Source organism: Simochromis diagramma, unplaced genomic scaffold (assembly GCF_900408965.1).
Source record: "Simochromis diagramma unplaced genomic scaffold, fSimDia1.1 OVJJ01000079.1, whole genome shotgun sequence".
Lineage (NCBI taxonomy): Eukaryota > Metazoa > Chordata > Actinopteri > Cichliformes > Cichlidae > Simochromis > Simochromis diagramma.
In genome coordinates this window covers 1,252,010-1,272,348 of record NW_024387075.1, presented here as the reverse complement: position 1 = coordinate 1,272,348, position 20,339 = coordinate 1,252,010, and the positions used below count along the sequence as shown (strand labels likewise).

At 43.2% G+C, this 20,339-nt stretch overlaps 1 protein-coding gene and 2 non-coding genes across 5 annotated transcripts in view; all 3 read left to right on the top strand.

Annotated features, from left to right (window-relative positions):
• Positions 1–16,362, top strand: part of lrp4 (low density lipoprotein receptor-related protein 4) — a 111,774-nt gene extending 95,412 nt beyond the window's left edge. Inside the window, exons 16-38 of one of the 3 annotated variants that reach the window (XM_040045572.1) lie at positions 498–623; positions 1,269–1,477; positions 1,799–1,880; positions 2,000–2,105; positions 2,189–2,390; positions 2,569–2,758; positions 5,930–6,061; positions 6,342–6,482; positions 6,586–6,672; positions 6,757–6,928; positions 7,033–7,195; positions 7,360–7,585; positions 7,778–8,081; positions 8,221–8,439; positions 8,660–8,794; positions 8,895–9,003; positions 9,309–9,501; positions 9,984–10,097; positions 10,266–10,377; positions 10,698–10,759; positions 11,492–11,579; positions 11,706–11,847; positions 12,972–16,362. In XM_040045572.1, the coding sequence (XP_039901506.1) occupies positions 498–623; positions 1,269–1,477; positions 1,799–1,880; positions 2,000–2,105; positions 2,189–2,390; positions 2,569–2,758; positions 5,930–6,061; positions 6,342–6,482; positions 6,586–6,672; positions 6,757–6,928; positions 7,033–7,195; positions 7,360–7,585; positions 7,778–8,081; positions 8,221–8,439; positions 8,660–8,794; positions 8,895–9,003; positions 9,309–9,501; positions 9,984–10,097; positions 10,266–10,377; positions 10,698–10,759; positions 11,492–11,579; positions 11,706–11,847; positions 12,972–13,313 (3,656 nt within the window). In that variant the 3' untranslated portion in view covers positions 13,314–16,362. The other 2 variants (XM_040045573.1, XM_040045574.1) reach the window with 2 other exon arrangements.
• Positions 16,363–18,097: 1,735 nt separating this feature from the next.
• On the top strand, positions 18,098–18,202 carry LOC120742390. The gene has a single exon (XR_005697857.1). It is a non-coding gene; the product is annotated as a small nucleolar RNA SNORD67 (small nucleolar RNA).
• A 1,042-nt stretch (positions 18,203–19,244) lies between these two features.
• On the top strand, positions 19,245–19,358 carry LOC120742391. The gene has a single exon (XR_005697858.1). It is a non-coding gene; the product is annotated as a small nucleolar RNA SNORD67 (small nucleolar RNA).
• The last annotated feature ends 981 nt before the right edge of the window (positions 19,359–20,339 follow it).

The window sequence follows — 20,339 nt, the reverse complement described above, 5'->3', positions numbered from 1 at the left end:
TCACACAGTGGCGAACCCCACCATAGAATGATTTGTTGCACCAGTGTCAAGACCCTGCCGTGAACCGGCCAGTTGATGTGTGTTTTTCATCAGCATGATAGCAAAGACTTTGCTAACAAACCGTGTTGAACTTGACATCCGGCCAAGAGAAAGTTTTTGTTAACGTGCTGATAAAATACTGCAGCAGCCCCGACACTAACATGAACTGTGAGCTGCCTCCGTGCTGGCAGGGGGAGGTCAGGCACTTTTAGACAAGATTTAGTCAAGTCATGTGAGTTCATGTCTGATCAGAACAAAAGAAAAGCCGACTCAGAACCTAAGTGAACAGAGCCCACACGCTGTGACCTTTTAATGAAAGAGGAGGCAGACATTTTTGGAAGTGTGACTATTTGTTTTGTTGCCCTGGGTTTGAGGAGAAAGTGGATTTGAGGGGTTTTTATTTTTTGAACCACTTTACATGTGATATACTGAGTTGTGTCTGCCTGTCTCTTCTCTAGGTGGCAGGAACCGCTGTGGCACCAACAATGGAGGCTGCAGCCACCTGTGTCTCCCCAGCAACAAGACGTACACCTGTGCTTGTCCCACCGGCTTCAAGAAGGTGGACAGTTACAGCTGTGCCACTGGTGAGTTCCTCCACTGTTTGTTGTGGAAAGTACAGAAATACTGCTAATATTATATTATTATAATTAATATTATATTAATATTATAGTAGTTTTTAGCGGCATCTATTCATACTAAAGTCATTTTTAATAGCCAATAATTTGGAATCTTAAATTAAAAACAAAAAAAAAGCTCTGTCTTGTTTTGACTAATGAACCGTGTGTTCACACTAATGAAGAGAAAATAATCCTGTAACACATGGTTAATCTGATCAGCCCCACGATTAAGGTGTAGGCTGTCAGAGGAATCAAAATTTCAGATGAAAAATGCCTGTGCAGACAATTATAAGACACCTACTGTATGTAAAGTGAGATCTCATTTAGGGAACATTTAAAGTGAGTTCAAGCGCATGTTATGGTTGAGCAGCTGAAGAAAATTTGAGCTAAAATGCAGCGTTTTCATTTTTTCCCCCACTGTAAAGTCATGCTGCTTGAAATTGAATAAAAAGTATTCTCATGACTCTGTTTAATTATGTTAATGCAGAGGGTGTGATTTGTGATATTAATCAGTGGTTACATGTCTTTGTGGTAGAGCTGTTTTACTGTGTTTAATGCTGACCCCACTGTTAAACCTAGAAGACTGACAGAAGACCTTTGGTCTTTAATCAGGTCTTGACAAGTTCCTGCTTTTTGCCCGAAGGACGGACATCCGACGAATCAGCTTCGACACCGAGGACATGTCCGATGATGTCATTCCTCTGGCTGACGTGCGCAATGCCGTGGCGCTGGACTGGGACTCCAAAGACGGCTATATCTACTGGACAGACGTCACCACCGACTCCATCAACAGAGCACTGTGGAACGGCACCAAGCAGGAGGTCAGTGATACCTGCAGGTTGACTGAACTCAGTACTGCAGTCTCGTCATTTCTCATCTGTCCCATACTTAAAAAAGGAGCAGAGGAGGACGGCAGCAGATTTAGGTTTATACATTACTGCCATCTACTGGGGCTGAGGTGAAAGAGCAGCAGCTGGTCATCCTCTGTAGAATGTAGGAGCCTTCAGCACATTCATAATTTACTGCTGCAGGTTTACTACAGAATAACATAAAACAGACATGAAAATATTGCCATCAAAGCAGTAAACGGTAACTGTCAGCATGGATCTGAGCTGATCTTTTTCTTTTTCTTTTTAAAACAGGTGGTGGTGGAAACCAGTCTGGAAAGTCCAGCAGGTTTAGCAATTGACTGGGTGACCAACAAGCTCTACTGGACTGATGCTGGTAAAAAGTCTCATTTCATGTATTCTGACGTAAAATATCATTTTATATCCATTTTCTTCATTGACCAGCTCAGCAGGGAGTGCTCCTCAATTTAACCTGCTCGTGTTTTTGGGTGTCAGGTACTGATCGTATCGAGGTTTCTAATGCCAATGGGAGCATGCGGACTGTCCTGATATGGGAGAACCTGGACCGACCGCGGGACATTGTAGTTGATCCGATCGGAGGGTAAGATGATGACATTTAAACAGAAACAGCTTGTGAACCTGGACAACACATGGAGTTCTAACTTGTTCCTTCTTTCTCCTCAGCTTCATGTACTGGACTGACTGGGGGGCCAACCCAAAGATCGAGCGTGCGGGAATGGACGCCTCCAACCGAATTGTCATCATTTCATCCAATCTGACGTGGCCCAATGGGCTCGCCATTGACTATGAGACCAAACGCCTGTACTGGGCCGATGCTGGCATGAAAACTATTGAATATGGCAACTTTGATGGTTCTGACAGACAGGTAAGGTGTTAGGTTTTTTCTGAGAAAACATTTGAAGTACGAAAATGAAGAAGTGTCAAGTCTTGTTTGTGTGTGTGTGTGTGTGTGTGTGTGTGTGTGTGTGTGTGTGTGGGATTATGCCTGTTCAGACATGTTCTAAAAGAGCTCATCAGACCTCTGCTGTTGTTTTTGCACACAGGTTTTGATTGGGACTCAGCTGCCTCACCCCTTTGGCTTAACTGTACATGAGGACAAGCTGTACTGGACAGACTGGCAATCCAAGAGCATTCAAAGCGCTGACAAGCTCACCGGGTTGGGGCGCCACACACTGGCTGAAAACCTAGAGAATCTAATGGACATCCATATGTTCCATCGACACCGTGAGACAGGTGTGTGTCTGTCCACTAAAGCATAGAGTTTTGTGTGTGTGAAGGAGAATTGGACTTGCAGCTTTAGACAGATATTTACAACCACAGTGTTGAATACTGTTAAACCTCTAGCTCAAGGGCGTAGATTTGGTTTTGGCATTGCTGGGGACGGATGATTCAACCACCAAACCCTGCCGTTTCTTTTTTTTTTTTCCTTTTTGTCTTTGCTTCTTGATAAAAAAAAGGGAGAAATATACTTGCCTACATATGCTATTCTACATGCTTTTAAGCCATTTAAAATTACAATTCATAGTTTTATATGTGAATTATATAATGTTAAATTACTATTAAACAAATAACTGACTAAAGTATTTTAGGCTTTAGTTTACTTCCACATTCCATATAAATCAGGTATCATACAAAAATAAAAATGGCTTCAAATACAGTCATGACAATAAAAGAATATGACTTTAAGGACTTGACAACATTACTTCAGTTATAGTACACCAACATCTCTAACACATTAGCACTAAGGGAACACTGAATGACCTGGTGGTTTTTGTCCATAAAACTACTCATCTAAGATTACCACAAAGTAAAAGATCTCTCAGCAAAATTATGCAACATTTTAGCCACACTATTGCCCCGATCAAATCAGTGAGCTGGGATTTTTTATTCTAAACATGGACTACTGTTACAGCAACAGACATGGACTACTGGTGACCCACACAACAACTCAGTGTCCACTATGTGAAGGAGCCGAACACATGCCTTCTCCTCTCGTTAATTGAGATAAACTGCCGGCATATTTGTTTTACATCTATACTGTCCAGTCTCTCCTGGTGGAAATGGCATACAGCAGCATTGTTTAATCTCATTTGAGTCATTGTTGACCTTAGCCATCTTTTTAATCTTCTGAGATCACTGAAGTATCTTTCATCCTAAGTACATGCGTTTTATCCTCAGGTTAAAATTATTACTATGTGCTTGATGTGCGTCACCTTTGGCCCTGGTTCTTCCCCTCTGACTGCACTAGGACATATTGCTACCTGATAAAATAACACATTGATTCGTGCCATATAAAAAGTGAGACATGTCAATTCAGATTCTTTGTCAAATATACACTATCTATCCATCCATCCATCCATCCATCCATCTTCATCCGCTTTATCCGAGGCCGGGTCGCGGGGGCAGCAGCCTAAGCAAAGAGGCCCAGACCTCCCTCTCCCCAGCCACCTCCTCCAGCTTATCCGGGGGAACACCAAGGCGTTCCCAGGCCAGCCGAGAGATATAATCTCTCCAGCGTGTCCTGGGTCTGCCCCGGGGCCTCCTCCCAGTGGGACATGCCCGGAACACCTCACCCAGGAGGCGCCCAGGGGGCATCCTTGTCAGATGCCCGAACCACCGAAGCTGGCTCTTTTCGATGTGGAGCAGCAGCGGCTCTACTCTGAGCCCCTCCCGGATGGCCGAACTTCTCACCCTATCTCTAAGGGAGAGGCCAGCCACCCTTTGGAGGAAGCTCATTTCTGCCGCTTGTATCCGCGATCTCGTTCTTTCGGTCACTACCCACAGCTCGTGGCCATAGGTGAGGGTAGGGACGTAGATCGACCGGTAAATTGAGAGCTTCGCTTTTACACTCAGCTCCCTCTTCACCACGACGGACTGGTGCAGCGTCTGCATTACTGCAGCCGCAGCCCCAATCCGTCTGTCGATCTCCGGCTCCCTTCTCCCATCACTCGCGAACAAGACCCCGAGATACTTGAACTCCTCCACTTGGGGCAGGAACTCATCCCCGACCTGGAGTGGGCTCTCCACCCTTTTCCGGCTGAGAACCATGGCCTCAGATTTGGAGGTGCTGATCCTCATTCCCGCTGCTTCACACTCGGCTGCGAACCGTTCCAGTGCGAGCTGGAGGCCCTCACCCGATGAAGCCAACAGAACCACATCATCCGCAAAAATCAGAGATGAGATTCTGAGGCCACCGAAGCGAAAGCCCTCCGCCACTTGGCTGCGCCTAGAAATCCTGTCCATAAAAGTTATGAATACACTAATGAATCAATTTACATCAGCAGCCTAACAATTGTTATGATGATAAATACTAGTTAATCTATAGCACCAAATCATCAGTAAGTCACCTGTGACCTCGCCTCGTCACCTCTGTCCGAGCTACAACATGGCAGAGCTGCCTCTACGTTATTCAAAGCCTAGCATAGCCTGTAACGTTATTATGACGGACACATTTTATGAGTGAACTTGACTTTAAGTGACTTACAGGTTTCTTTGAAAAATACTTTCTTATATCCAGGTTCTTCCTTGTTGCTGCCATCCTCCTCTCCTCCTCGCAGCGCAGGGTTGCCGCTGCTAAAACTAAACAGAGCTCCCTGAAAGGCACAGCCAATCACATTGGCCATATTTGTCACATGAGATAGGACTCCAGTAGAGTACGTAATTTAACTCTTTCTGCACCGCTGGGTGAATGAGACGGTGACATCGTTTTTTTCTTTCTATCGGGTTTGTTTTTCTTTACTCGAAGAGATCAAATTATTGGTGGGGACAATTCAATAATCGCTGGATATTGGTGGGGACATGTCCCTTCCGTCCATGCCAAATCTACGCCCCTGCTCTAGCTAATTGATGGAATTTGTAGGAAGCCAAATGGGACTGCAGGTTGCCGACTTGTGAGCCAGCCTTGTTCTTTTAGCGTTAGCTAAAGCAGCCAAAGTGCAAAGCAGGGCGAGCCAGTCAGATGTCAAAAGCCACATCACGTTTTTCAAGTGTAAATCATATTTTCATTATAAAGGCCCAAAGGTATAAAGGCTGCAGTGTGTACACAGCAAAAATACAAATAAAAATATGTATCTTACACAAAGGAAGCTCTTCTCTCTGATGTGTGCTGGCTTTTCTCTGAGCTCACATCCAATATATCTACTGACACTAGGGAATTACAGGTAAACTGAACCCAGATCATTGGCTGAGAGAACAGAGCCTGTGAAGCCTGTCTGATCTCGGTGATGTATTTGGCTCTGTTGGGTGGCTAGAAGGGTTTTTGCTGTTTGTTTCCCCAATGTTGTTGTGGGTTTCTTTCCCCCCCCCCCCTCAATTTCTTTCATGCATCTCCCATTCATTGCTTTCAAGCTGACTTAGAAAGTAGGACAGGAAGTGACCCGAGTCTGTTTGCCTCTCCACCTGTAGTGCATAACCCGTGTGCGGTGAATAATGGAGGCTGCAGCCACCTCTGTCTCCTGGCGCCTGCTCCCAAAGCCTCCAGCTGTGCCTGCCCCACTGGCATCAACCTGCAGACGGATGGAAAGACCTGCACACCTGGTATAAAACAAACTTTGTTTACATCTCAGTAACATTTAGTAAAAAACAAAACAAAAAAAAGAACGGCACTTCACAGTTTAAAAGTTTAACATGTACAAGCATGTGTTAAGATCTTACAATGTGTTCTGTCTGAAACAAATGCTTTAAACAACATGTCCATCTCAAAGGGAAATCCGATAAGGAAAATCAATTTTTAAAGGACCGAGAAGATAAAAGTATGTCAGCCGCTTTTTGTGTTGCGACAGGAAGACGCTGTGATGTGTGATCCTTTTGTGTGCAGGCATGAGCAGCTTCCTGATATTTGCACGTAGGACTGACATCAGGATGGTTTCTCTGGACATCCCCTACTATGCTGATGTGGTTTTGGCCATCAATAGCACCATGAAAAATACTATTGCCATTGGTGTTGACCCCAAAGAAGGTTTGTATGTCTTCTTAATTTATTTTGTTTCATAAATATAACCGATGTAGGAATAAAGTCCTCAGCTGTGTGTATGTGTTTGCATGTGTGGCACCTCATGCAGGAAAAGTCTACTGGTCTGACAGTACGCTGAAGAAAATCAGCAGAGCCAACATCAATGGGATATCACACGAAGACATCATATCTACAGGTGAAGGATGGCTTACATGTATAAAGTCTTGTGACTCCGCCTCGTCAGAGTGTCATGACTTCATCTCTCACTGTCTCACTGTAGGGCTGATGACGACTGATGGTTTAGCAGTGGATGCTGTTGGCAGGAAGATCTACTGGACGGATACAGGAACCAACCGCATCGAGGTAGCCAACCTGGACGGCTCCATGAGGAAGGTTTTGGTCTGGCAAAATCTTGACAGCCCTCGAGCAATCGCCCTCTACCACGAGATGGGGTGAGCCTGATAGTTTGACGGCCTTGTATAGTCAATTAAAGCAAATCTCTGGTTGTTCTATGTTACTTCATCTTCTGTGTTCTCTTTATCTTCCCGTCCTCCAGATATATGTACTGGACAGACTGGGGAGAGCATGCTAAGCTGGAGCGCTCAGCGATGGATGGCTCAGACCGTGTGGTGCTCATCAGTAACAACTTGGGCTGGCCTAATGGCCTGGCCATTGATATGGCTGGCTCTCAATTACTGTGGGCTGATGCACACACTGAGGTGATTAAATGCTTCCAAGAATAAAACAAAGTGGATACAAGTCACAGTTAAAGATTTAAAAGCTAATAATGCTGTTTTCTAAGATGTAAAAGCTTTGAGCATGAAAGCGTCAGATGTTATGAAGTCATGGTGGTGATCCCACATGTGGTACTGGTCCTCTGCAGCGTATTGAAGCGTCTGACCTCAATGGGCAGAACCGCCGCACCCTTGTGACTCCAGTCCAACACCCGTATGGTTTAACCCTGCTGGGGTCCCACATCTACTGGACCGACTGGCAGAGCCGAAGCATCCAGCGAGCCGACAAGAACTCCGGGGCCAACACCATCACAGTGCGAGCCAACCTGCCAGGCCTGATGGACATCCAGGCTGTAGACAGGGAGAAGCCACTCGGTGAGTCTGGAGGACGGGAAGTGGAGGTCACATTAAAGATCTTTATGATTCCTTGACTTCTGACTTTTTGAATTTTTCTCAACTCACATGGTGATTGAACAATGTCAACATACAAAGTGCGCATGTGCGTCTTCCTGTTTTAAGTGCGCTCCTGTCTCTTTGCACTAATTTGTCACCCTGTGTCCTTTTAAGGCTTTAATAAGTGCGGGAGAAGGAACGGAGGTTGCACACACCTCTGCCTTCCTCGTCCCAACGGCACTTCCTGCGCCTGTCCCACTGGGATTCTGCTCAAGGGAGATGGTAGGTCATGTGACGATTCCCCGGAGACATACCTGCTCTTCTCCAACCGCGTGAGCGTGCGCAGAATCTCTCTGGACACCAATGACCACACTGACATACACGTCCCGGTGCTCGAGCTGCACAACGTCATCTCATTAGACTATGACAGTGTTGATGGGAAACTTTACTACACCGATGTCACCCTGGATGTTATAAGGTGCAAATGCTAATTTTTGAGATATTAATTTTGTAAAGCACACATTTTGAATAAAGTTCGCCACTGTGCCACTGGTTGTGCACAATAAAGTTGAAGTAGCCCCTTATCATACAACGTCCAACATTAACTTGTTTTTCAGGCGCGCTAACCTGGATGGCAGTGGCATGGAGACGGTGATCAGCCAGGGCCTGAAGACTACAGATGGACTCGCTGTGGACTGGGTTGCCAGAAACATGTACTGGACCGACACCGGGCGCAACACCATTGAGGTGGCCCGCCTGGATGGAACTAGCCGCAAAGTCCTAGTCAACAACAGCTTGGATGAACCCCGAGCTATTGCAGTGTTTCCAAGCAAAGGGTAAGAGAGAGGAGTGCACTGGGCTTCACTGACAAACAAAAGGTTATGTTTGGTCTCCGTAGCTCTTAAAGTCAGAAATAGACTGCACTGAAATAGGCAGACAAACAGGCTGACTGTCAGCACGAGGTTTTCATTGTTGTACACTGAAGAATCACATAGTTGCAGAATTGTTTGTACCATAGAAAGACATGAGCTTATCAGGCTCACCTCACCTGTGCAGGTTTCTGTTCTGGACTGACTGGGGCCACATTGCGAAGATTGAGCGATCTCACCTGGACGGCTCAGACCGGAAGGTTCTGATCAATACAGACCTGGGTTGGCCCAACGGCCTAACACTAGACTACGACACACGAAGGTTAGCTGAAGCATGACTGAGATATCTGTATGGCCTGTAAATGACTTTAAAGTTTATTATTGTGTAAGAATTCTGCAATAACTGGTAATGAATCCTGCAGGATCTTCTGGGTAGATGCCCACTTGGACAGAATCGAGAGTTCTGACCTGAATGGGAAGCTGCGTCAGGTCCTCATCAGCCCGGTGTCCCACCCGTTCGCCCTCACACAGGTACCCCCAGCGCCCCCCCCCCCCCCCCCCCTCTCCTCTTCACCCTCAGCTGTCATATGCTAGGCTGACCCTTTTCTTCCCTGGCTGCTTCCTCCAATCACCCGCTCTTTCACTCATGAGCTCACCGTGTGATTCTCTCCATCTTTCAGCTCATACTGAACCCATTCGACGTAACCATTTCTTCTACTTCGCTTTCACTCTGACCCTCATTTTTCTTCTTCCCCCCTTCCCTTTCTTCCTCTCACCCCCTTCTCCTTGTCCGTGTATTTTTCCTCCCCCTCTCTTCTTCTCCCTCGTTTCCCCAGTCGAAGCCGGTGTCCTCCCCTCTAACTCCTTTCTCCCGACTCTCGCAGCAAGACCGCTGGATCTACTGGACGGACTGGCAGACTAAGTCCATCCAGCGGGTGGACAAACACACCGGCCGTAACAAGGAAACCGTGCTGGCCAACGTGGAAGGCCTCATGGACATTATAGTGGTATCTCCTAACAGACAGACAGGTAAGGAGGCTTTTTCTCCTGACAACTCCATCTGACGGGGAAGAGGCCAAAGGTGTCTCTGTTTATTACCTTTTGCTGAAGGAGCCAAAGCTACTGTGGATTTATGAAATATTGTCAGTGCTAGATAATTGGTCTGTCAATATGACGTTCACGTGGTTTGCTTGTGCGAGTAAGATAACCCTTTCTCCAGCATGGCAAGAAATCTGATTCTTGTTGATAAGGCTGATGGATTTCTTTCAGCGCGTTTAGTATAATCAGATAAAACAGATAAATTATTTTACTTGACACAGATTCTGGTAATTGGGTTGGATTGCATTTTAATTTCATCACTGTGCTGTTACTTGATGCCATCGTAACTAAAAGCTCTCAGTTCTAACCTGATAAATGGACCAAAGTAACGGAGGAAACGCTCATTATTTTCAATTATGTTCAGTTAGTTTGAGCTGAACATAAATGTGAACGTCCCCTCTCCTTCCCTTTAGGTACTAACCTCTGTGGGATCAATAACGGCGGTTGCACTCACCTTTGCTTTGCCAAGACCAACAGTTTTGTGTGCGCCTGCCCTGATGAACCAGACGGGCGACCGTGCTCCACAAGTAAGTGTTCTCTGTAATTTATCAGCCTGTACCAGTTAAAAAGTTTTAACTGAACTTTTTAACTGAAAAAGGTAAAAAGTCACAAATAGGTTTTATATAGCAGAAGAACACTAAAATGACAAACCAAGAAATGCCCACTTAGGCCCTTGTTCCTCGTGCTTTGATTAGTTTCAGGTTACATCCCCACCTCTCCTGCGAGAGGGCCCAGCAGCACTCCTGTCCCTAACAAGATCCCTAAAGCTCCCACAGACATCCCACAGAGAGGACCCTCACTGGTCAAGTAAGTCTGTTTTGTTCATTAAATGGTTCACATTCCCAGCTCCAAACTTTGTTTGATCTAAATGAAATTGTCCCACTGTCCCACTAATGAACACAGTTGTAGACTTGTCGATCTACCATGTTGGCATTTTAACTTTGGAATACAATGGATCTGTTTTGTGTACTTGTTTCTGCCTTACACATTTTTAGAATCCACAGAATCTGAAAGATTTAATGTTAATACACAGTTGTAAATATAGCAAAGTTGTTACAAATCATATGAAGTCCTCTGTGTCGCAGTCTATGGTAAATTAATATTTATTTTCCTCCTTATCGTTACAGCTGCACTGACAAGAACCTAAACATAGAGGGGTGTATGAACACTGTGGTGACAGCTCCTCACGGTCAGTACACCGAGACATTCACAAAGTCTGCCTACAGGGAAAAGAGAAAAGCTAGGCATCACTCTTTCTGCGAGATACAGTACATCCAGGTTGAGTTTACGCTTGAGCTTGGTTCAAAGACTGGCAGCTCACAAAGACTGCTAGCATAGCTGTGCGACTAGTATAAAGTACACCTCTGAACAGGATCTTGACACAGATTATTGTTTAAGGACTCAGAACAGAAATGTAAATGTAATGTGTTTGTAGACAAAGACGGTTGTAGCTGTTGGTTACCAGCCAGCTAGCTAATGTTAAAACAGCTCTGAAGCTAGGCTAATAGTTTCTTCCCCTACTCAGAGTTGGACATCAATAATGTTTGAATGTGGGACTTAAATAATATATCATTTGCATCAACCAAAGACCAGTTATGACTGTGAAGGTGAATAAAAATGTAAGATATAAGAAAACAAAAAACAGCAATAGAAAGCTACTTTTGCTTTAAAGCTATTCAGTGATAAGCGTTGGCTATTTTTACTAAATGAAATTACTTCTCAAGACAAACATCGCAGACATACAGCTATGTCTGAAAGACTTAAAATAATATTCAATAACCATCTCAAACTCGTTTCTCACTGGGTATTATGGGGTTAGCTGGGTTAATGACTGACCTGCAATGTTTGTGTAAAACTTTGTAGCAAATCAGTTTAAGCAAAGCCTGTTAATCACCCCTGTAATGTGTCCTGTCTGTTGTAGGAGAGGGACTTCATGTCAGCTATGTTATCGGTGGGGTTCTGACCATTCTAGCGATTCTGATCCTCATTGCCGCTTTGATCATTTACAGGTCAGTGTCCTGCACAACATTGCTTAAAAAGAATGTTTAATTACCTACATTTGACACAGAGGATAGGTAAACCTGTAAATTAAATTAAATTGTAATTGCTCTTATTGTCTTATTTTTGATCAACAGACACAAAAAGTCAAAGTTTGCTGACCCAGGAGTGAGCAATCTGACCTACAGTAACCCCTCGTACCGGACGTCCACACAAGAGGTCAAGATCGAGGCATCTCAGAAGCCTCCAATATACAACCAGCTTCGATATAAGAAAGAGGTAACGAACGGTCCGCAATCTGTGAGAAGTTGAAAAGGACACATAATGGATTTAACATGAATCCATGGTATTTGCATAGGATGATCACAGACTGTATTGTGTCTAAGCACAGAGACAAATCCCTTTACTGTTTGTCTCTGTGAATAGAATGATTGTAACATGTGACACGAGTAGGTCACAGACACCAGTGCTCATCTTCTCCTCCCCTCCTTTCTCTCCCTCACCGCAGCTCTCTCACCCCTACAACTCCCTCTCTCCCTTTATCTTTTGACCCACTTGTCCTGTGGAGAGGTAGTTACACAGCATGAAGGAGTCGTGTAATTCTAAACAGTCTCTTTGTTTTACTTCTGCCTTTCACAGCATGTTGCCTGAAAAATCTTAATGAATAACCTCCTTCTTTGGATGTAGTTTCAGAGCTCTGTGATCAGCAGCATGATGATTTTTATCCCACTGAGTGACTGTGTTGTGAAATTGACACTGAAACTGGCAACAAAGCCAAATGTGTGGGTGGATTTTGTTAAAGGTGCTACATGTATCAATAGTAACATTAAGTACACAGTGTGTCAAGCTGACAGCAGTTGTTCGGCTCATACTGTATTTCCCATAGAGCCTGCTGGTAATTTACAAGTAAAAAGGTTATTTCTTAGTAAAAAAAAAAAAAGTCTAAAACTAGCAGCAGCTTCCAGTATTCATCAATCTTTGTGCTTTGGAAAAGTATGCACCAACTTCCTGTTTTTATTCCGTAAAACAGTCCAGATTTTTGTTTCTTCTAATTACGTACTTGTAGCACCTTATTCTAAAAATGTATGTAGAAATGTGTAAAAAACAAAACAAAAAAAAAAGCTAACTCCAGGAGAAAGCGGAGCTCCTGCAGCATGAGTTTTGTGGGTTTGAACGTGACACTTTGTTCTGGAGTGTTCTCTGACTTATCCCTGAGGTTTGTCCACCTTTTAACAGGCTGAGAGCTTTCTGCCTGATGTTAATACATTTTAATTAAAAAGAAAAAGAGCAAAGCGTTAGCATTAAAGATGAAAGAAAGAAGCATGACTTGACACATCAAAGGTGGATGATCTCTCTGAACTGCCGACGCAGAGTCAATCACTAACAGTGTTGTTGTTGTCCAGGGGGGAGTGGACGGAGGCTACACCAAGGAGAAGATCCGCATCGTGGAGGGCGTGTGCCTCCTGTCCAATGATGAGCTTTACTGGGACGACCTGAAACAGATCAAGCCGTCCCGAGGCGGGCTGCACACCTGCATGCGCACAGACACCGTGTCCCTGCAGGCCAGCAGCGCTTCGCTAGACGACGGCGAGACGGAGCAGCTCCTCCAGGAGGAGGCGTCTGAATGCTCATCCATAACCACCCTGACCCCTTCTGCCATCACCCCGCAGCGTCACGCCCAGCACAGCCTGCCCGACACCGGCTGGGTCTCCGTACGCAAGCCCTCCACCGAGAGCGAAGTGTGAAGGAGGCCCCCCGCCCTCTGTGCTTTATCTCGACCATCATTACCTAATATACACATGCAGTCACCTGTATTTAGAGCTGGTACAAACACACAAAGATGAATAGGTACAGAACACAGTAACAGCTGCATATGTAAACTAATGGTACATATCAACCTGGTTAGACACAACTAAGCTACAAAACACACATGTCCTGTCTTTAAAATTGGAGCTCCATCCTACTTGTCCACACGTGCAGTATCCTCAGTGCTGCTGCCTCGAGGCAAAAATGGAGCGTGCTGGAATAAGAAAAACAAAGGACTCTGGGGAGGAAGTGAACAGAGAGACACAAGCGTTAACGTGGAACCTTTTTTTTTTTTTTTTTTTTTTTTTTAAAGGATACAGACTCTCAGTGCGACGCTTCTCTGTATACGACTTCACCTTTCTTTTTCTTTGTTTTTCATCCTGGACGGAGCTAAAGCAACATATCCCCTGGACGACGTAACCACAGAGTTCCCTCTAATGCCACTCATGTCTTTATGAACTATATTTATGAACATGTTTGTGGGTTTTTTTGGGTTTTTTTTTAATTTGTAGAGTGGGTTTGCTGACTTTCAGAGAATGATGAGTGCGCTAAGCTAGAAGTTTTATTTTTGTGCAGCAGCACCTGTTTTTTTTTCCTTTTTAATTAATTTTATTTTTCAAGAGTTGTATTTATGACAGTGCCAAAGGGTGGGGCTTCAGAGTCTCCATGCTTCTTTCTCCATTTCACACTTCAACAGAGATTTATTCTCATTCTGGGATGTTTGTTTCCTCTGACTTGCCCCCCCTCAACCTCACCGGTGTGGGAGACCTCAGTGTTGGCATCTGCTTCTTTACAGCCTCCAAGGGATTAAACTAGAAATGACTGTAGCAGGTTCTCTCAGTTGGCTGCAGGAGGCCCTCCATTTTCTGTTTAAAGTTATACTTCAGTTATCGCTGATCCTCGGGCAGAGCGGAAGTCACCTCGATGAAGTAACAGCCTAAGTGCCAAATGTTGAATTCTTTTTCCCACTTCAGCTGTATATTTATTTCTCCTCAGATGCACATGCACATGGCATTTTCTCACTTATATACTCCACAGATAAAGCTGGTGAGCGATGCAGATACTTGTAAGGTTGTATGAATCCAGGTATTAAACGTATGTCTCAGTTTTTTTCTGTCCAAAAACACCGGGGGTTTCTCTGAAACCACTTTATTTCATCGGTCTTTCCAAAAGAAAAGAATTTACTTTCTAAGTAGGTGATTAGTTTTTTTGTGTTTTTATTTTTGTTTTTTTCCCCCATTGCTGATGTGCTTGCGAAACACATTTTTGTAACCAGTGTGTGTAATATCCACTCACCTTCTCCACTAATATGAGATTCATTCTTACTCTGCTTGATAACTGATAGCAAGTAACAATAACAGAAATATTAGATGAACAAGTCATGAGTAACAAACGTTTTAGATTTTTAGATCACCACAAATAACAGTGTGAAGCAAGTCTTGCCTCTCAGCCGCCATCTTTGAACATTTATTTTGAAGACTCTATGTAAATGTATCTGGAAAAACCCTCGTCCTTAACTTCTATGTTCATATGGCCATAAAAAGCCATGTGAACAGATTTTTGATGAAGATCTGACTGGAAAAACGTTGGTTAACTTTGTTCTGTTATCTGCTTCTGACTGCTGACACGATCAGCGTGTCTGCTGCTGTTGCTGCTCGTTCAGATTATGAATACAGCAAAATAAAAGATTTTTAAAAGGTATCTTACCCACACCTTATACGCCTGTGGGGGCGTGCACCTTTACCATGTTCATGGGTCAGTGCTTACGAGATGATTGGCTAAGTCTGGCTCTTTGGGGACAGACGCAGCACTGCTGCCATCTTTAGCATTTCAAAATTAGCCCATAGATTTGTGGCCAGTGTTATATAACGTTTCTAGTTTGAATTAAGTTTTCTTACTTCCTCAAAGTTCCACTTTTCACTTTCTATTAGCAACCAAGCTTCAGAGGCAAAGATATATTTAAAAAAAAAAATTAAAAAATCTTGGCACATACAACCAAAATCTTGGCACATACAGCCAGAAGTATCTGCTCGGCCAGAAACACTTGGAAGTAAATGAGAAAATTTGTGCTTTTGGTCGTTTGAGTTTAACTCCATCATATCGGATTCTGTGAGGTGCGCTCACAGTGTCTGCCACAGCACAGTGCAACAAAAGGGGTAACTCTGTGCACGCTGTGTGTTGAAAAATTTATCAGACAGCTTACTGAGAAGTGAATTTAATGGCTATCTCGCATTGCTTTATTTTTAGCGCCCCATTCTGCCTGTCGATTGTGGCGCAAATGAAAATACTATATTGCTATATGGACAAATATATCTTTGACACATTATAGAATGGTGTATTTTGAAGTATCTGCTACAAGCTCAGCAACATGCTGATCTGCTGCTAGACGAAGCACTGAGGCCAATGAGAGAGGGGCTTGGCAGCTACATGACTACAGTCTCTGATGGTTGGTCGAAGGCAGGCCTACAGAGCATCATAGCGACCCAGGATCCAGTAATCCACACTCACAGTCCCTCCAACTCTGCTGCAGGAATGCTAAAACTGTACAGATTTTATCACGCGGATGTAAGCAAACATTTTTGTTGATACTGGGTTGAGTTGTATAGTCTTTTGTACAAAGGGATTTCATGACCGTTTTTAGACTTGTATTAATTTTACTCACTGGAAAAGAACAATGTTTTTGGGTTTTTTTGTTTTGTTTTGTTTTTGCTGGATTATTTTAACCACTGTGTTCCCAAGCCTTGTAAATGATAGGGAAGATGCCAGTTATTTAATAGTGCTCTTTTATCTTATGAAATACTGGTCACGTATAGCTGTTGTAAAGTTAACAAAAAGAGATATTTATGATTTTCGTTTTCGTTGTCACTTGATGTGTAAATATGAAAAGACTGTATATGTATGGCAGTACTAACAAGCTGTGTTGTGTGATATAGTGAATTATCCCTTTGCTATCTTTTAATATAAAATTGCATTTGCATTTCAATGAAACCTTCGTCTCACTCGTCTGTGCGCTCGTTGCTTTTAGACAAACGTGTTTCCTCGTCTGACATGTAGCAATGAAAGGGGATGCTAAAATCTTCAGGTGCTAATTCAGATATTGTTGTTACAATAGGAGGGGAGATTTAATCATGTGGTTTGGGGGGATCTTGTCAAAACAGATTTGTGAGGAGAAGTTGGGTCAGAATTCGATCTGCCATGAGTCTGATTGGCAGCAGCTTCACATTTCAGTATGACAATGATTCCAAACACACTGCCAATGCAGTAAAAGCATAATTGATAATAATACACACAGTGGACTAGTAAATAGTGTTTTTTCTAATCTAATTGAGCACAAATGCTTTCAAAGCATGCTGGATCATGTTGACAGAGAGCGGAACAAGGTGCAGCCAACATATAACGAAAAGGTTTTAAAGTCCTTCAAGAAGCCAGGCGATCCTAAAGAAATGAGAAGTAAGCTTGCCTAAGAGAGTTCAGGCTGTGATGAAGCAAAGGTGGACATACTGGCTTTCAAACTGGTTAGAATTGTTTCACCTCTGGTTTCCCTATGGAAACCCTATGTTCAAACCCAGGACTTTCTCACGGTGAGGCAACAGTGCTAACTGTTATTTATATAATTCATTGGGCATTTTTGTAACAAAATATAAATAAATAGCAGTCATCTTATACAACGCCATCATCCTTTCAAGCCTATAATTTTATCAGGTATCAGTATGGTGGATAGATCTTCACCCATTCTTGAGCTTTCATTACATTAGTATTCAGTATAAAAGATGCAGGATGTATAAATGTTACAAATTACAACCAATGTGCAGTATCACTGAGGATCAATGGCGTTTTTGCACTTGTTTTGCAGAGGAGCATGCAGCAAACTCATATATGTAACCATTCAGTAAACGTTTATGTAGAAGACACACGCACAAAACTTTAGCGCTATTTAGTGCTCAGGTTTTTCTTGCGCTTTTGTTCATCGACGTTGTCTGGGCTTCTTCTTCTTTTTAGTTTAATAGCGGTTGGTAAACCAGCTTAGTGGTGCATTACCGCCACCTGCTGCACTGGAGTGTGGCTCCTCCAATAAATGCCCACACCTTTTCCGGCTTTTAGGCCAATCAGCGACGCGCCCTGCGTGAACACGGGGTTTGAAATATGCAGAGACTCGGCTAAGCTAGACGAGAAAGAGAGTTCATCTGATTTTGTAAGTTTTATTCGGGTGCTTTTGTGACATTTTTTGTAGTTTGATGGGAGGCGCAGTGATAAATTACTTTTTTTTTTATTTGAAATGTTTCACTTGTGACAGTCACTTAGGTTTTAACCGAATGCTAGACGCTAACGTTGCTAAACAGCTAGTGGTAAAGCTAACTCTGCTTAAAAGAATTAGATTTATTTAACCTTACGTTAACCAGCGTTACTGTTTGTAACATAATCCACCATCCGGGCTTGAATCCAAGTTAACTTGCATTTTGAACCTTTTCCATTCTCTATCATCTAAATGATTGACCATTTTTGTGCCTGCTAAACTCAAGGTTCTGCACTACTTCCTGTCACACACACAAGACCCATGCCAGCGGCTATGGCGAATGATACCGCGTGGATGACGACGTGGAATATGGACACAAATCCCAGTAAGATGACTGCCGATTATCTAGTGGTTGGGTTGCTGGGTCCCCAGTTCGATTGCGTCCTGCACAAAACAAACACTGCATGTTAAAGTGGAAGCGGTGCTGGGTGTGGGAGTGATGAGTTGCACTAATCAGCTGGGGTGTCGAGTTGACTGCTTCAGTCTGATCCAACCTGAGGACACGCAATGTGCACAGGGGCCATCTGACCCAACCCTGCTCCTCTATACACATGTGTTGTATGCTTCTTTCAAGTTAAAACGCGCGCACACACACACACATAGAAACAACTGGCCACATAGCAAAAAGCTTACAGCTCTCTGCAGGTTGTCCCAGGCATCCTGGAGCACTTATTGCCATTGTGTGAATTCTGTCTCTTCATGTAATGACTCATTACGAGGTCAGACCCCAGTCCTGCTTTAATAATTCCACATTTGACTGTCTGTGTTTATTTTCCCATGTGCTGGATAATGAAATCTATGGGTTTTGTATGGAGCCACAGTCATGCAGCAGTTGGCATGCACTGTAAACCCTGACAGAAGACTGTAGGGCTAGGTGATGAGAATTCATGCAGTACTACATTAAATATACTCTTTAATTTACAAATGTCATTGTTTATTAGCAGGTGTGATCACCCTAGAAAGCATTATGTAAACTTGATATCCATTTTACATAATGCTGATGATGCCATACTCTAAAAAAAAGTCACATTTTCAGAACAAAATCATGGTTTAATAAAGTCCGTATTAATGTCACCTGTCGTATTAACTCAATTTTTTTTTTTTTTTTTTTTTTTTTTTTGGACAAGGCAACAGATGCTGTGGTGTAGATGTCATGGAAGGTCCTCTTCCCCCTCTCCAAGGCAGAACTTCGAGCTCCATGACCTGATGACATGAGCTCCTTCATTCTTTAAGGTCTGTGTCTGAATGTCATCTGTTTGCTGAGCTATTGGAATGATTTTCTCTTGTTTCCAAAGGGCATGCTGTCATTTTAGTCAACTGCGCAGTTTCTTTAAATCAGTCATGTTTTATCAGAAACATGGCATCTGGTATAACATTTTAAAAAAGTATTAGCCCTGTACTCTGGTTTGTCATATATTATGTTTACATGTTTGTTTTGGCTTTATTTGCTTTTACAAATTCTTTCATCATACTTGTCCTATGGTCAGCTGAGCTTTTTTAGTGATGCCAGTTAATACAGCTGTTCACCATGAGATGAACCAGGTAAACTCACTTTTTATTTTTTCTCACGTGGGGTTGTGACAGTGATGAGTTGCACTATTAGTCAGGCTGGTGATTGCAGTGGCACAGCCAGCCTGTCCTGACAAGCTGTGGTGACACCTCAAGGTGCACAGGGGCCATCTGAGTCATTTCCCCACCTGACAGGAAAAAAAATAGTGGCTGGCTCCTTAAGGTATTTTCTCACTTCATTTTTTTTCAACTGCAGTTCTTTTTCTCCTTTTTTGTTTTGTTTGTTTGTTTGTTTCCTTATTTTCTCAGTCTTAAAATTGGACAGCTTATGCTTACATGGGATGACCCAAATATATCCTGCCAGCAAAAGTAGGTGGAGGAAGAAGGACCCCAAAACTGGTGAGCACAAACAGCATAAATCATACATCTTTTATAGATGTGAAATTTACAGTGGATTATCATATTTTAAAAACGTGCATGTGTTGTTATTTAACAAATGTAATCAAAAAGACAAATGGTGATTCAGTCTTGCTGCAATAAAAGTGTGTACAGTTGTGGTCACACATTTACAGAATGGGGTTGTTTTTGGCCATTTTTTCAGAGAATATGAAACAATTTTCACTCATGGTCAGTGGTTGGGTGAAGCCATTTATTAAATGATTGTTTGCCCTTTTAAAATCATAACTACCCAAATAACCCTGATCAGGTTTACATACTGTAGTTCTTAATACCATGTATCGCCTCCTTTCCTTTTATCGCTTTTGCCTACAGAAGTGATAACCATGCTCTAGTTCATTTTAACTTCATTCCAGCTTCAGCACCGTTACCCCTTTAAGTTTTTCTTCATATGAGCACCTATTGGAAGAAAGCCGTCCTGATTCCTGCCATAATGTCATCATGTGTTGTGTTATATGTAGTGCCGACATAGGACAGTTTTCCAATCTCATTGTACTATGTTTGACTGTGCAATGACAATAAAGAGTTATCTTATCATTGGTTCTACTATTAAAGTTTTCTGTCCTTTCTCCTTTCCTCGTCTCTGCAGGCAGCTTAATATCAGAACACTCTGTCAGCCCTACAGCAGCAGACACTGCAGTCACTGGTACAGCTCTTTGTGGACCTTCACTAGTTGTGCACATCACCAGTCACTGAGCTGCTGCAG